This window comes from Amblyomma mixtum, chromosome 2 (assembly GCF_055824585.1).
Source record: "Amblyomma mixtum isolate Tamu chromosome 2, ASM5582458v1, whole genome shotgun sequence".
Taxonomy (NCBI): domain Eukaryota; kingdom Metazoa; phylum Arthropoda; class Arachnida; order Ixodida; family Ixodidae; genus Amblyomma; species Amblyomma mixtum.
This window is the reverse complement of record NC_143013.1, coordinates 176,050,680-176,065,502: the sequence shown is the minus strand read 5'-3', so window position 1 is coordinate 176,065,502 and position 14,823 is coordinate 176,050,680. Positions and strand designations below refer to the sequence as shown.

General features: G+C 48.6%; 1 protein-coding gene across 1 annotated transcript in view; it reads left to right on the top strand.

The window, feature by feature from the left end:
- Positions 1 to 926, top strand: part of LOC149361716 (neprilysin-1-like) — a 75,194-nt gene extending 74,268 nt beyond the window's left edge. The window contains exon 21 of the mRNA XM_089568133.1: positions 827 to 926. Coding sequence (XP_089424259.1) covers positions 827 to 926 — 100 coding nt within the window. The remainder of the gene's footprint in view (positions 1 to 826) is intronic.
- The last annotated feature ends 13,897 nt before the right edge of the window (positions 927 to 14,823 follow it).

Here is a 14,823-nt window from a genome sequence, read left to right as displayed (position 1 = left end):
CTCCCGTAACAGCGTTTTCATACGCGGCCCCCTTAATTGGCAGTGAGATATTTAAATATTGTCTCCCTATGCCATCCCACTTCTTGCGATCCTCATAAATCGGATTCAGAAGAGAAGGAAGACTTGCAAGGTGCCAGTAAGGGTTCAGTGCCGAGCTCAAAGGAGGCAGCTGCTCACCTCCGAAAATTGGCACCATGAACCTTTAGATTTTAGAGGCCGGAGTTCTGTATAACTGGGACAACTGAAGAGCTCAGCGCCTCGCCGTCGCTAGAACGCCACACTGCGTCTGGTGGCAGTGGGTTGGTGTGCTAGTATTAGCTTTGTTTGTTCCGGAAAAGCAATATAATCATGTAATCAGTATACATGACTGTCAGCTTCTGTATTATCTATCTGCAATGTTCCTAATACAAAATCAAACCAACCCTGCGTCCATTACGCACCCCCTTCTCCACGGTCACTTCCGACGTCAACCGCTTAGCCGCCAGATGTGCCACGCTCCAGACAATAGTGGAAATTTCATATCACTATCTTCTAAAAGGTCCCTTTGGAGGTATTAAAACTTCCGGCCCTTAAACTGTTCTGAGGTCCTCTGTCATCCGTGCCCAAAAACGTGCACCCTTTCTGCGCAACGCTATCGTCAAAGGGCGCCATGCTTACAGGAGATTTGCACCCACGCCATCTGCAAAGTACAAACAGTCATCCGTACAGCAAAAAGAATACTTCCTGCCTACATTTAGGGTGTGTTTCTTCCTAGCTGCGAGCAATAACGATTATGTGCATTTACCCTCCTCCCAACCATCCTTTCCCCTCCGCCTCTTTTTCGCAGGACCATCATCCCACTGATGAACTTTGAGCGGTTCGCAGCCATCTTCGGCTGCAAAACGGGCAGCATCATGAACCCGGACCAAAAGTGCATCGTCTGGTAGCCGCCGCCAGCCGTCCATCCTCTCCGCGCATCAACCGAGAAACGTGTGTGGAGAGGAACAAAGCGAGGCTTTTCTGACGGCCTCAAGCACTGCTCATTTCAAAGTGCGCCATAAAGTTCTGATGTCGCGTTTGTTGTGCATTTGCGTCCTGCATGTGCACCGAAAAATATTCCCACTTCCTGGTCGTCGGGATTTCTATCTCAGCAGACATTGGTTTATTTATGCATTTACAGAGACCAGTTTAGACCTTCCAACCGGCGCATGAGGTAAGGGGGCTACAGATCGTACTAGAACACAAAAATAGATTATAAACGCAACAGATGGGGAAAACCTATGAACAGCCGCAGACTAAACCGCAAATAATGCTGAAGTCCACAGCACTGCGAAGTAAAATTTACACTCAAATAATTAGCGGCGATTATGCTTCTCAGTAATTCGATTTTTGAGCGCAGCTGCTGCTGTTCTCAAACCGTAGGAGACCGCATACGGAACACACGGTGCCAAACGGAGGCGTCTGTGGGTTTCCTGCACACCAATTCGCCGCAGCTGAGGCATGCTTCGGGGCAATAGACTGCGGCGCGCGGTACACTGGCGCCACCTCTGATCAATGCCGCGGAACCATTCTTCGGGCTGTCTCCCGTCTCTCCTCCTCCGCTGTGCTCCTCGTTAGTTCGGTCACGCCGAGGGACGACAGCAACGCCGCTCAACGCAGGAGCGGCCGCTTGAGAGTTGCGCACTAAAATCTCGCCAAATAAGAGTATTGCTTCAACTCAGCGTGAAATGCGACGGAATAAAATAACGAACACGTATGTTCGGGAGTGCTGTTTCAATGCCCCGTTCGCGCTAGCTCTTCTATCACTTTCCTTGCTTCACCTTGGTTTAGTTTGGTTTATCGGGGTTTAACGTCCCAAAGCAACTCAGTCTATGAGGGACGCCGTAGTGAAGGGCTCCGGAAATTTATATCACCTGGGGTTCTTTAACGTGCTCAGACATCGCACAGTACACGGGCCTCAAGAATTTTGCCTCCAATGAAATTCAGCCGCCGCGGCCGGGATCGAACCCGCGTCTTTCGGTACAGCAGCCGAGCGCCGTAACCACTGAGCCACCGCGGCGGGCCTGATTACTTCACCTTCGGCCACACGTGACTTCAGCGGAACCTCCGCCGCTCTCTGTTCGCAACTGTGAAACAGCAGCTTGCTCAACTTGCTCCCATCAATGTGTGTCACCAATGTCCCAATGCCGAAATACTCGGAAATCCGGGTATTGAAAGATATACCAGTTGCGACCTTGCTTTAAGTTTAGTTTGGGCCCTGATCACGCTACTTATTCAGTGAATAAAATAACAGTATCCAGCAAAATTCGGCTTTTTCTACGTCTTTTTACATTATAATTATAACGCGTGTTATATGTTAGTGTACAGCCCGTAGCGTCCAAACACTGGTACTGTGAACTGGAACACGGACACATATCCTATACTTTCTCCATAACCCGAAGGCCTTCAGCAATAGGACATAACCAAGGGAGAAGCGAGAAAGGGCGTAGAAACAAAAGCGACCATGCGATAAGAGCGAGTCGGTCTTACCTCAGGAGCTGCTGAAGAACAATCATGGACGAGAAGGGGTACAAGACAGGCCCAGAACAGGACTAAGTGCAGTTGAAAACAGGCACGTGCTAGTGCAATAATTCCTAGGAGCTACATAAAGACTGATCTAGCACTTCTCAGCGAACACTCCTGAAATCATATTAGCTGTGATTCAGTGGAACGGGAAAAAAGTCGCGCTACTCGGTAATCGCGTGGGTTATGCAAGAGTGCATCAATGGACGACCGTCATTAGGGGTCAAAAACTTGGAATGAATGACGGCGACGAGGAAATACGGTGTATGGTTACTTGCAGTCGTTGCGGGGGTCATGGTGGTAAATTTACGAAAGCGTAGGCTACATTTAAGTGAGGAGCCAAGTATGACGAACAAGAACTTGACTGTACCTGAGAATGTCCTTAATTGGCGCGGAAGGCAACTGATGACACCGCGGCAGCAAGCTCCTGCATTTTCAGGGAACATGCGTATCTACTGGCAAAGGCGCAACGGCGCGCCCCCGATCTGCTCGTTAGCTGGATGCTCGGTATCCTCCTTGAAAAAATGCGTTGTGGGGATAGTTGGTCCACTGCATTTTCAGAGTTTTTTTAGTGCACAAAAACACCTGAAGACAAAACAGGAAACGCTCTGTCCTGCTGTGTGTGTGCGTGTGCGTGCGTGTGCGTGCGTGTGCGTGCGTGTGCGTGTGTGTGTGTGTGTGTGTGTGTGTGTGTGTGTGTGTGTGTGTGTGTGTGTGTGTGTGTGTGTGTGTGTGTGTGTGTGTGTGTGTGTGTGTGTGTGTGTGTGTTTTTCAGGGAAGGTGATCAGCAATTTTTAAAAATAGTGCAAAAACTCACCTGCTGCTCTGCAACCGTTACCGTGTCCGGCCCGGCCATTCGAGCGTGTTGGAATAGACCTTTATGGCCCTCTTCCCAGCACTGCCGCAGGGAACCGCTGGATTATCGTCGCCATTGGTCATCTCACGCGCTATGCGGAAACTGCCCAGTTGCCAGCAGCGACGGCCTCTGAGGTAGCCGGATTCATACTACAGAATATCATTCTTCGTCGCGGTGCGCCTCAGGAATTGCTCAGCAATCGGGGTCGCGTCTTCTTGTCCGGCGTCGTGGAAGCCCTTCTTCGGGAGTGCCATATCGTTCATCGCACGACGTCTTCGTACCATCCGCAGACGAACGGCATGACCGAACGCTTTAACCGGACCCTCGGCGACATGATGGCCAAGTACGTTTCTACCGATCACTTCGACTGGGACTGCGTTCTACCTTTCGTTACATACGCTTACAAGTCTGCAACGCAAGCCACTACTGTTTTTCCCCGTATTTTCTTCTCTAAGGACGCGAGCCTTCCTCCATCATGGACATAGTACTCCCTTACCGCCCTGATTCGTCCAAATTTACAACCGTCTCTCAGGCCACTGCGTATGCCGAAGAATGCCGTCAACTCGCCCGTTTCTTTACTTCACACGACCAGCACCGTCAGAAAAGCGCCTGCGCTGCTTCTTCCGGTCTGCGGCCGTCATATCTTCCTGAATCCTTGGCTTGGCTTTGGGTGCCCTCCTCCAGCTCAGGACAGTCTACAAAACTGCTGAGCAAATACTAGGGCCCCTATCGCGTTGTTCACCAGACATCCCCAGTTAATTATCTGGTCGAGCCCATCACGCCTTCGTCTGATCATCGCCGCCGCGGCCTTGAAATTGTGCACTTAGACCGCCTGAAGCCGTACTACAACCCAGCCATCGTCTCGTGCCCATAGGCCGCCAGGATGGCGCCTTTTCACCCCGGGGGTATTGTAAGAAAGAGAGTTTGAGTTTGATGCACCAGCAGCTAGCGCCGACGAAGGCGAGGAAGAAGAAGATAGGCGAAGCCGACGAAGTTCGTGTTTGCGCTTGCGAACGCTGGCTTGCTGAGCAGCACCGCTGGGACAAGGACTATGGCCGTCCGCACTAACTGGCGAGTTTCCGCATTACAGAATAAATTCTGAGTTTAATTAAATTCAATGCCAAATCAGTTGATCAATTGCTGTTTAATTGTCTCAAAATTGTGAATTGAGAGAATTCGCTGTATTCAAACAAATTGATTATTATTTCGTATATTTTTTTTTACCCAACGGACATGAAATGTCTGAAGATGAATATGTACCAAACACATCGAAGCATCACTTGTGATGCGTGAAAAAAGTTGTGCTGCAACATATAAATACTCAAGTCTCGATAAGCAGGAATACTGGAGAGGAATAAAAACGGTTTTCTTTTGTTCGGGCTCACGCCCTTGCTACAAAAATATTCTTTATACATTGCAATAAAACTAGAATTAACTGTTTAAGAAGCCTTTTGGTCAAAATATAGCTAAGCATTACTGAAAGGAGTCTGCAAAAAATGCACAGAAGCAGACATGCAGTGTTACAGCGCAGCGCGACAGGTGCGCTTTTCAATCTCGCGCGCGCTCTGAAGAACGTGGGTTTATAATTTTTGGGGGTTTTAACGTCGCAAAACGACTCAGGCTTTGAGGGACGCCGTAGTAAACGGCTCTGGAAATTCCGACCACCTGAGGATTTTTAACGTGCACAGACATCGCACAGTACACGGGCCTCTAGAATGTAGCCTCCATCAAAATTTGACGACCGCGGCCGGGATCGAACCCGCGTATTTCGGATCAGCGGCCGAGCGCCATAGCCACTGAGCCACGGCGGCGGGTCGAAAGACATGACGCGGAAACGCCGAGGAGGCAACGCTGCAGTGCACGCTGCCTCCTCGTCTCTCGGCTCCTCGCGCGCAGCCCCGTCCGCTGACGAGCGGTGGCGGGGAAAAATCTAGGGAAAACATGCCTATCCCCAACCGGACATGACGTCACTAAATACCACGTGACCTCTGACGTCACGCGTATGACGTGCTATTTTTTTTCCAATCAGCGTTTCCAGCCTACCTACCCGCAAACGCTAGTTCCACAAGAGCCTCTAGTCTGGACAGGTTCACACCAAAATTGACATCTTTTTAACAGAACTACATAAATACAATTTCTATCTTTCGCACTGCGCTCATTTTTTCATGTCGCTTCTTTCTGCTGCATATCTGGTGTCCAGAGGAGGCAGTCGGTTCGAGGTCGAGTTCGGAAGAGTTCCGCAAACTCATTCGATGGTGAATGACATTCGAACCTAATGACATTAAATGTCCCCGTGTAGCAGCCGACTAATGACATCAGGAGCGAATGTCATTCGATGCGAATGATATTAAATTTGTTTGACAGGGGTAGTCAATGTGTTAACTGTAAGGGCAGGTACAGTAGCTTTCTTGCAGTGGGTGGCCACTTGGACCATACCGGCTGGTTGGGTGGTTGCGACTGAGAGAATGATGAAAGGAAAGTTCACGGGCCTGCCGACTGGCTCAAGCTGAGCCACCACCGCTGCCACGTGCAGATAGAAGAGAGTTGAAAGATAAGAGGAAAGAAAAGACGCGCGTCGCGACAACCGCATCCGCCGGAGCGGACGCTGGCTGAAAAAAAAAAACATGATAAGCGGCCGTAGCCCTTAGACCTAGACCATACCATCAGAGAAGGCATTCACGAAAGGTGTGAAAGGTTAAAGTTTTCCAAAGCAGGTTCTTGTTTGCTCTCGGAGTTTCGAAACTTATCATAGCGCAATTAAGCGATTTCTTTTGTAACCTGCGTTGCCCGTTTCCTGGCTGTGTGTGTGTGGTAGCGGTCCTGTTAAGTATTTACATCCTCTGTCACTGCCACCGTTGTGATTGTGAAATGGGCAAATTTGCTCCAAGTGTGGGTGCAAGTTTGCCTGCAGGTATGTTGGTGCCATTGCATTTCATGCTACATCCCTTCTCGTATGAAAGGTTCAAAACGATGCTTCCGTAAAAGCAGTGCAGCCTCCCCAGTTTTCCAGCACTGTACAAGCAGTTTTTGGGAATTGCATGCACTGCGACTGGTTTTGCGACTGCGCAGACCGACGCACAATGGTGCGCCCATGGTCTTTTGCCATGCATCGCACTCACGGAAGACACACAACTACATTAATCCCGCCACTGCCTCTTCCTAGCCGTGAAGCACTTGTGCCAGGCGAGCACTAATGACCTTCAAGGTTGTTGTTAGTGGCTATTTATTGGTAATAAGAAAATAAAATATGAAGGAAAAGATGTTGCTAGCCGCGGCATCTGCCATCGAAGCCTGACCTTCAAGGTGGAACCTCTCTCACTTCCGCATCCCGAAGAGCAAGAGGCGTGCGTGTGCTTTACGATGTCGGTGCACGTTAAAAATTATCAATGGTCGAAATTATTCCGCAACCCAATCCCACCTATCCTTCACCTTCCATTTCGTCGGGCCGCCGCGGTAGGTCAGTGGTTATGGCTCTCGGCTGCTGACCCGAAAGATGCGGGCTCAGTCCGAGCCGCAGCGGTCGAATTTCGATGAAGGTGAAATTCTAGAGGCCCGTGAGCTGTGCGATGTCAGTGCACGTTAAAGAACCCAGTTGGCCGAAATTTCCAGAGCCCTCCACTACGGCGTCCCTCATAGCCCCAAGTCGCTTTCCCGTAAACCTTCCATCGTGGCGCGGTTGCGGTGTCCGCCGAGAAGTGAGTCGTTACTGTGCCTTTCTTCGGAATCAATTGCGGATCAAGCGCAAACAAATCATTTCTTCATTACAACCTCTACAACACCCACTAATCCAACCTCCCTGTCACCCTCGCTGTCAGGATATGCGTACCGTTTCATACCTGTATTGGCCCTGGTCTAGGTGCGAACGCACTGTCCCCACACTAAAGCTTCGAACATTTGTCCGAGCCTTTACCCCACAGCTTTGAAAATTTGTCCGAGCCTTTACACCTGCATCAGCACAGACTGTGTGGGGGTGTGTCTCCTTGCCGCCCCCCCCTGGGTTTGCGGGGATTCGTGTTTCACAGAGCGCGGTCGTCCTCTGCCTATACAGCGGTAGCTGCGCAGGCAATCGGCCCAATATTAAAGATGGATGGTTTAGATCTGACCCTTTGTAGCACCGGCCTTTGCCAACACATTTACAACAGTGGGCCGCTGCGCTGCTGGGTGTATACGTCGGCCTCCTCGTCATCGCGTGACTTCTGGTAGAGTACTCGTACCTGGCGTAGTACATGGCTGGTTTCGCAAGTGCGTGTCTGTGCGATGTCGTCGTCATCCGCATCCACGAGGTCGCCCTCGGCGACGAAGGTCCGCTCAGCTCTGCAAATCGACCACTATAGCAAACATGGTTCTAATCGCGCATGTTTCTGACAGCGTCATGTCGCGAGGTTCCTGGAGGGACGATATGGTAGCGCAGAGTGCACAGAACTTATGAATGCAGTCTGCACGCTCCCTGCATGTGACCAGCTGGGCCAGGAAGGCATGGGTGTTCAAACCTGCAAACTTCTCGGATCTCAGTGGCAATTCGCTTCCAACGCTGCCTTAGCTGTCACGCTCACATTGTCTCCACTTTTGACGCTTTAACCAACCGGCACGCAGGTGGTACGTCATTTGTATGCCACGGCCATGGCATAGCAGTTAGTTGACGCGCGCTGGTCGGAGGTTACGTGACACCTTCAACGACTTGCTCTCATCCCCCTCTCTCATCTTGCCCCCCCTCTCATCATCCCCCGCTCTCATCTTGCTCTCATTGCGTGACACCCCCTTATTTTTGTTGGGCTGTGGCGTCACGATGGTTGGCACACTTCGCGCTTGTGGAAGGCGCGTTGTTCCGCTGCCGGTTCGAGTCTATCGTACCTCCTCCTTCGCTCTGAGTGGCGGCTGCGGTTGTCCGTTGTATCAACTTCCATTTGCACTCTACCGCTCCCTTTCCTTCCCTCCCGCTTTCCCCCGTGCGGAATAGCAGGCCAGGGTTACGTTTCCCCCGGCCGACCACTCCGCCCTGGATAAGTTTTACTTTCTATCTCTGAGATGCAGTGCCATTGTCCTAATAATATTTTGACATGACCGGGTTCGAACCCGACCGCGGCGATCGCGTGTCGATGGAGGCGAAACGCAAAATAGGCGTCCGTGTGCTGTACGATATGTCAATGCACTTTAAAGATTCCCAGGCGGCCCCAATTATTTCGCAGTCCTTCACTACGGCTCATGTTTCTCTCTTCTTTCGCTGCCACCTTCCTCCCTGCCCTCATGGCGCGGTTGAAGTGTTCACCGAGAAGCGAGACAGTTACTACGACATTTCATTTCCTACAAAAATAAGGACATTTTGACGGTAGCACCGGCCGCCGTCTTTCGTAGTAAGTGAGCATTCGTTGTGACTGCGGTCTATGTAAGTGGGCTCTATGATTGATGGAGCAATATGCGCACACTGGAAAACAGCGAAAATTAAAAGCGCGAAAACCAAGAGAAGCCGTCCTCCAACACCACTCCGATACGATCCAAGGCATGCACGTGATGGGCGAGACCTAGCGCATTTCAGTGGTCCATTATTGTGATTGACGGGCAATTGGCGGACGTAGAGCGGAATGGTCTGCTTACTTCGACGTCTCGTCTGCTCGTAGGGCCCGCGCGTCTTCATGGCGCCGTTCATTTTTGCATAAAAAAAGAAAACCTTTTACGGAGCGAGCTGTTTTACAGAGCAGTTGTCGGCGGATTACACCGAAGCTCGGCTCAGTGGGAGCTTGAGTCGAACTTCAGTGCAATAAGACTGCACAGCAGGCGCGAGCCAGAGCCATCGCGCGGCTTAAGACAGAACTAAGGAGAAGCACGTGGTTAAGAGAGAAAGATGTTGGAGCCAGGCTTCGAGCTACGTCAGAACCTTCCCGCGGCCCAATTGGTTCAAGAACGAAGCGCAAATGCCTCTCAGTGGATCGGAGCCTTCCAGCCAATCGCGTCGACAGATTTTCTGCCTAATCCATGCTTAATCCCCTTTAATGCTAGCGTGACGGGAGATAAACCACGGATTAACCGCGAGGTCATGAACATGTCGGCTGACGCCATTAGCCGGAGGGCCTCCTTTGAGAGGCTCCTAATTGCCTCTTTGTTGTTGAGTTGTATCCATCCGACTTGGCTGACGAAGGTCTTGCCTTCCACTGTGCAATATAGTTCACTGTAGCCGCGTTCGATAGCGTGAAAGTCGTCGCCGCCGCCGGATGGTTGCCCCTGTCTTGCGCGAAAGCAATAAAAAATTGAAAAAAGTGCAAAATATCTCCTGCATTTACTGTACGCACTTACTGGAGCATTGCACGCCTATGCTTACTGTAGTTGTGCTGCGCCGATGTAAGAAAAAAAAAGCAGAATCTGTACTACATTCGATTCAGTGCGAAAGCACAAATTTGTGCTATCTATAAGACGGCGATGAGCGGCAGTGGGTATGTGCCATGTCACTCAGGCAACAACAACAACGGAGCCCTCGCTCTATATGCCAGCCTGCTGCCCAAGCATGCAACAGGCTCTGAACCTCCGGATCAGTGTTTTCGCACTGAAAAGCGAGGCAGCACAGCGTGCGTAAACCGTCTCTCTCAGTACGTTCATGCGCCAAGCAAAGAAGCTTACCACTGCCCGTTTTAACGCGATAGCTTTACATGTCCTGTTCGCCAGAAAAACGGGTGTCGGCGTTGTGAGCGAAAAATCTCGAGCTTGGCTTTGGCAGGTGTTGCACAGAGGGCAACCTAGGAGGCAGGTGGGCCTCTATCTAGGTCACGTGACCTTCCGGCGTCATGACAACCCGCCCACCGCGTAGTGAGAAAACTGCCCGATGTGGCAGGTGGCAGTTAAAGAAAATTATTGGTAGCTCTGGAAGAGTAACCTGGGCCGCAGACGACCTACCGCAGGGAGCACCTCCCATCGCAGGGCAGTGGCGCATCGCTTAACTGCTGCACCACTGTGCCAGGAGTGGTATGAGGACTGCCAGGTATTTACGAATCTAAAGTTGAGAATGGCCTTCTGCATATATGGGTATTAGCCAATTACGCTGTCGCGTCATACCATTGATTAATGCGGAGCCTAAGCGTCCCCTTCATTTTTTCAGTTTCGTTTCCTGGTCTATGCACGTACAGGCGCGGTCGTAAGTAAACGGAGCGCGTAATTGCGTTCGAAGTGCAATCACGCTTTCCCCTTTGGTAACGAAGAGGCCTTGTTTGCCCACAAGAAAGCCCAACAACCTCCTCTACCGGCATGCGCGTACCGCTGCTGGAAATTTCAGTTAGGTGACACGTGAAAAATATTCGAAGACAGTTTTACTTTTGTCCACACCTGTACGTTTCGCCGTGGCCTGTGCGCCGTGTCGTCCCTTTATCTTTACCTCGCTTATCTGTATTTCAATGCTCTCGTGGGTGAACCGTCTCCGCAGAAAGCGAAGGTGGAACAATATTTTTAGAAACAAGCTTTTTTGAGGTATAGAGATGGCTTCTCGACGTTGTATTAAAGGTAATAACCAGTTGTAATAAATTGTAGTAACTAGTAATGCTATTTAACTAATTTCGAATAAACTTTTTAACTCCTATAATTGGGCGCCTGGCTGCAATTGGAGGTCTATAGGGGGCGGTTAGTAACATCCAGACCACTTTTTAAAATTTCGAAAGTGTGATTGCCCTCACCGCTATGGCGCAACAAACTTTCGTTGTCGTGCGCCCTCTTTGAAAGCGCGTCTTTGGCGCGCCGGAAGCGACGTCCGTGACGTCACTCCGTGGAATTCGTGCCACGTGACCTTCCCTTTCTCGTGCGGGCAGCGAGCACCACAGCGCGAGCGGAACAGAGATTGCGTTCCGCTCTCCTAGGCCTGCGGTCACAAATGAAAACTGAACGAATTTAGCATCCAGAAAGTCTGTAACAGCGTATTTTTCAGCGGGAAGTTAATTTATGAACGCAATTTTCCGTATAGCGTGTGACTGCACTATAACAATCAATATATCGCTGGTCTCCCCTGGGGACTTTTCTACTTTTCTGCTACTTACTGTGAGAAAGGCACCTCATTGGTTTGCGATGGCAATATTAACTACTCGGTGAAGCGCACTGTACAAACAAGATTTTGCTATGGATCGGAACTTTAGACTATTCCCATTAAATATGTTCATAACAGTGCCTTACAATACGGCATAGTTGCCTCACAATTAAAAGCGATGTCCAATAAAGCTGCACTTGTATAAACCAAGTGCTTGAGGGTAGCCCACCATTAATAAAAAATAGACACATGTTTTGGGGACCTGCAGCTTTTGCGGCGTTGTAATATCTGTGTCGGTGACGTCAGGAAAAGGTTGATCATGTCAACACGTTACTGATATCTGATAGTTAACTTGTAACTGTTACAGATAAGCACCTGGTGGTTGAATAAAACATACATACGCTCGCCAAAAATGGTTTTTAAAACATGACGTTTCGGGATCACAACGGGTCCCTTGTTCACAATGAGCATGGACGGAATGGGCCGCTTCTTATATGCATACTTAATGGCGCAGTGATTGGGCGTAGTTATCGCGGAGATTGTCCCTCGTCCTGCTAGTAACATTCTTGGTAGTTCGTGTCGAAAAAAAAAACCCAGAAGCAATCGCGACCATAATGATCTCTTTGAAACCAAGGTTGTGGCATTTTCCCAGTCAGTGGTGTGCATTATTTGAGCATGATCTGCAAGGGCGTTGGAGGACGTGCGACATTGACTGACGTTGTTCTTCTTAAGAGAACTTCTTGCTGGGCTAGTTGGTAATTCACTGTGAAGTAAAGGCGCCAAAAACCACACACACACACATGACAAGAGAACGGGACAGAGCGCCACTCACAACTAGTTTATTTTGCAGAACCCAGATACATATATACACAGCCAGCGCCTGCGCGAGGAACAAAATTACGCATCAATGTGATAACGAACGCTCAAAAAACTCTTTCCACCTGATAAAGAGATACAGATGTTTCGCTGACACACGAACTGCCTTTCTTACTGATATAGAACCTTTCAATCAGTTCTGTGGCTTTGATAATGCTGCTTCTAGCCAGGATCCGCACGGATGAGAAGCATGGCTCACAAGAGCGTAAAGGGCAGGATCTGATATGTTTCGGCAAATTTGGGCCCTCTTTATTTTTTTCTACGTTTCGTTCATGTTCCTTGATTCGCTCATTAACGCAGCGCACTGTTTGTCCTATATAGGAACGACTGCACGAGAGGGGAATTTCATAAACAACCCCTCGGCACATTTCATGAACCCAGCACCACAAACCTTCCATAGATGTCCAGATTAATTCTGAACGTCTATGTTCCAAAGCAAAGTATCTCAGACCTCTTATTTACCAAGCTTTTTGCGTGGAAAGGCTGGAGCCGTACCCACGCCATTATATCTGCCTTAACCTAGACTCCTCGTAGATATTACTTGTCACGTCCTGAGAATGTAAGTGAGATATACTGTAAGAATTACATATTTTTCAATCGTTCGATATTTTTTGTTGCCTTACTGCATTTAAAGTTGGAAATCGCTGTTGTCTGCAAAATGGAGGCATGACCAGCGCTGCCTGTGTTTTTGTGTGTTTTCGTGCTCGCTTCACGGCAACATCATCCCAGAAAACACAAGTACATCCTCAGGACGTCCTCAGGATTAATTTTGGAGGACGTTGTGTTGTCCTGAGGACGTCCACTTTTAATCCTCAAAAGGTCCTCATTTAGTCCTTTTGTCCAGCCTCAGTATGTCCTCAGGACATCCTCAGATTTCCTCTGGAGGACTTTCTCAGTCTGTTTTCAGGACATTAGATGATGATGTAGCCCAGCGAATGTGGGTCACTGTTTTCTTAATTATTGTAGGCAGTGTGCACAGGGGCTGTGAAACTGCTTTGTTCGTACTTCTTTTGTCTTGGATTTTAGCAAACACATTTTGCAAAAGTTTCGCATACTCAACAAGTAACTGGTTCGTGCACCATATTTGTTGGCAGTTACAGGTTATTCTACACGCAATATTTTCCTACAGCAATGACTATATAACTCTTACAGGAGTTGAACTCTGTCGCCTCAGTTGAATAACCAATCCAACAAATTGCCCAAAAATTTGCACACTCCAACCCCATCAGAAGCATGCAGTACATGTGACCAGGTTTGCAAACCAAAATAATTCAATTCAGTTCACCTTTATTTCCAACAGTTTTACAATGTTGACCGTCTCCCAGGCAAAAAGCTGTAGTAACAGCTTTTCGAGACCTGGAAGCTGGCGGCAGGCAGCAGTGACAGCGGTACAAAAAATTATATACAAGATATCAATTGCTATTACACACGGTCACACACATTTTATCGCGGTCACATTTTATCACATATTTACAAAAATAAGAGGTGAAGTAAACTAATCAAAAAGATATTGAGATGTTATACATAAAACTGCAAAAAAAGCGATAATTGCACATACGAGAGGTTAAACTACAATGTGTATGTTTTTATTGAGCACATTGCCATTTTACACCAGAAACAGCAAACACGGGTCACTCCAGAAACATTGAACGCAAAAATTTTAAGCGTTATTCGAGCGTTATTAAAACTAGATCGACTGATCTGATTTAGTAACACTGGCACTGTATATCTTAATCACTGGAGAAGGTAATTAGCTCGTTGGTGTGGAATCAATCATTTTTCAGGATCACGTGTTTTCGAAATACTACAGCGCAACGTTGCACCTGAGAGAAGCAATTCTTTATACATTTCGTTAGCAAAATAAAAGCGGTAGAGGAGGCTGTAACTTAAGAAATCTCCTGAAGGCACATATAATTTTTAGTCACAATGGCTTCCTACATCATATCTCTATTGTACACAAGTAACTTTAATTAAATCTGAAGTTTTTACGAAATGAAAGCCGAATGCGAGAGATAAAGCTGGTTTCAATGCCACAATATTGTCCTGAGATAGGACGTTTGTAGGACATTCGAGAAATTTTCGTCCTCGAGTCGTTCCGCGAAGTACAAACTGGCGGCAGTGGTAGAGCGCACGGCGTGTGCTATTGCTCATCGTGTTCCGCGGGAACGTTGTGTTTCAAGAACCTCGACACAGAATTAATTATTCCCTTATTATTGCCGGCGAGATTGTTCAACAGTTCTTTCCTTGATGGAGCTGAAGGAAGGCAGTTTGCTTGCTTTTACTACTCGGCAAAGTGGACCCGTCAGTACGAATTAGACAAGTGGTTTTCACCGGCTGGAATCGTGACCTTTCCTGGTGCGTACTCAGTCTCAGTTTACTCATTGAAGTGTATTTTATGCTATTTTTGCGTTCGTAATGAAAAACTTCTGACGTATTTATCGGCACGTCATATTTTTACGCTCGCTCGTTTGGCGGTTTTGCCAAACTCGCTGGGTATTGAAACAAAGGCTGGTGATGTATGCAACTGGCCTCTACTATCGAAATGTGGGCATGC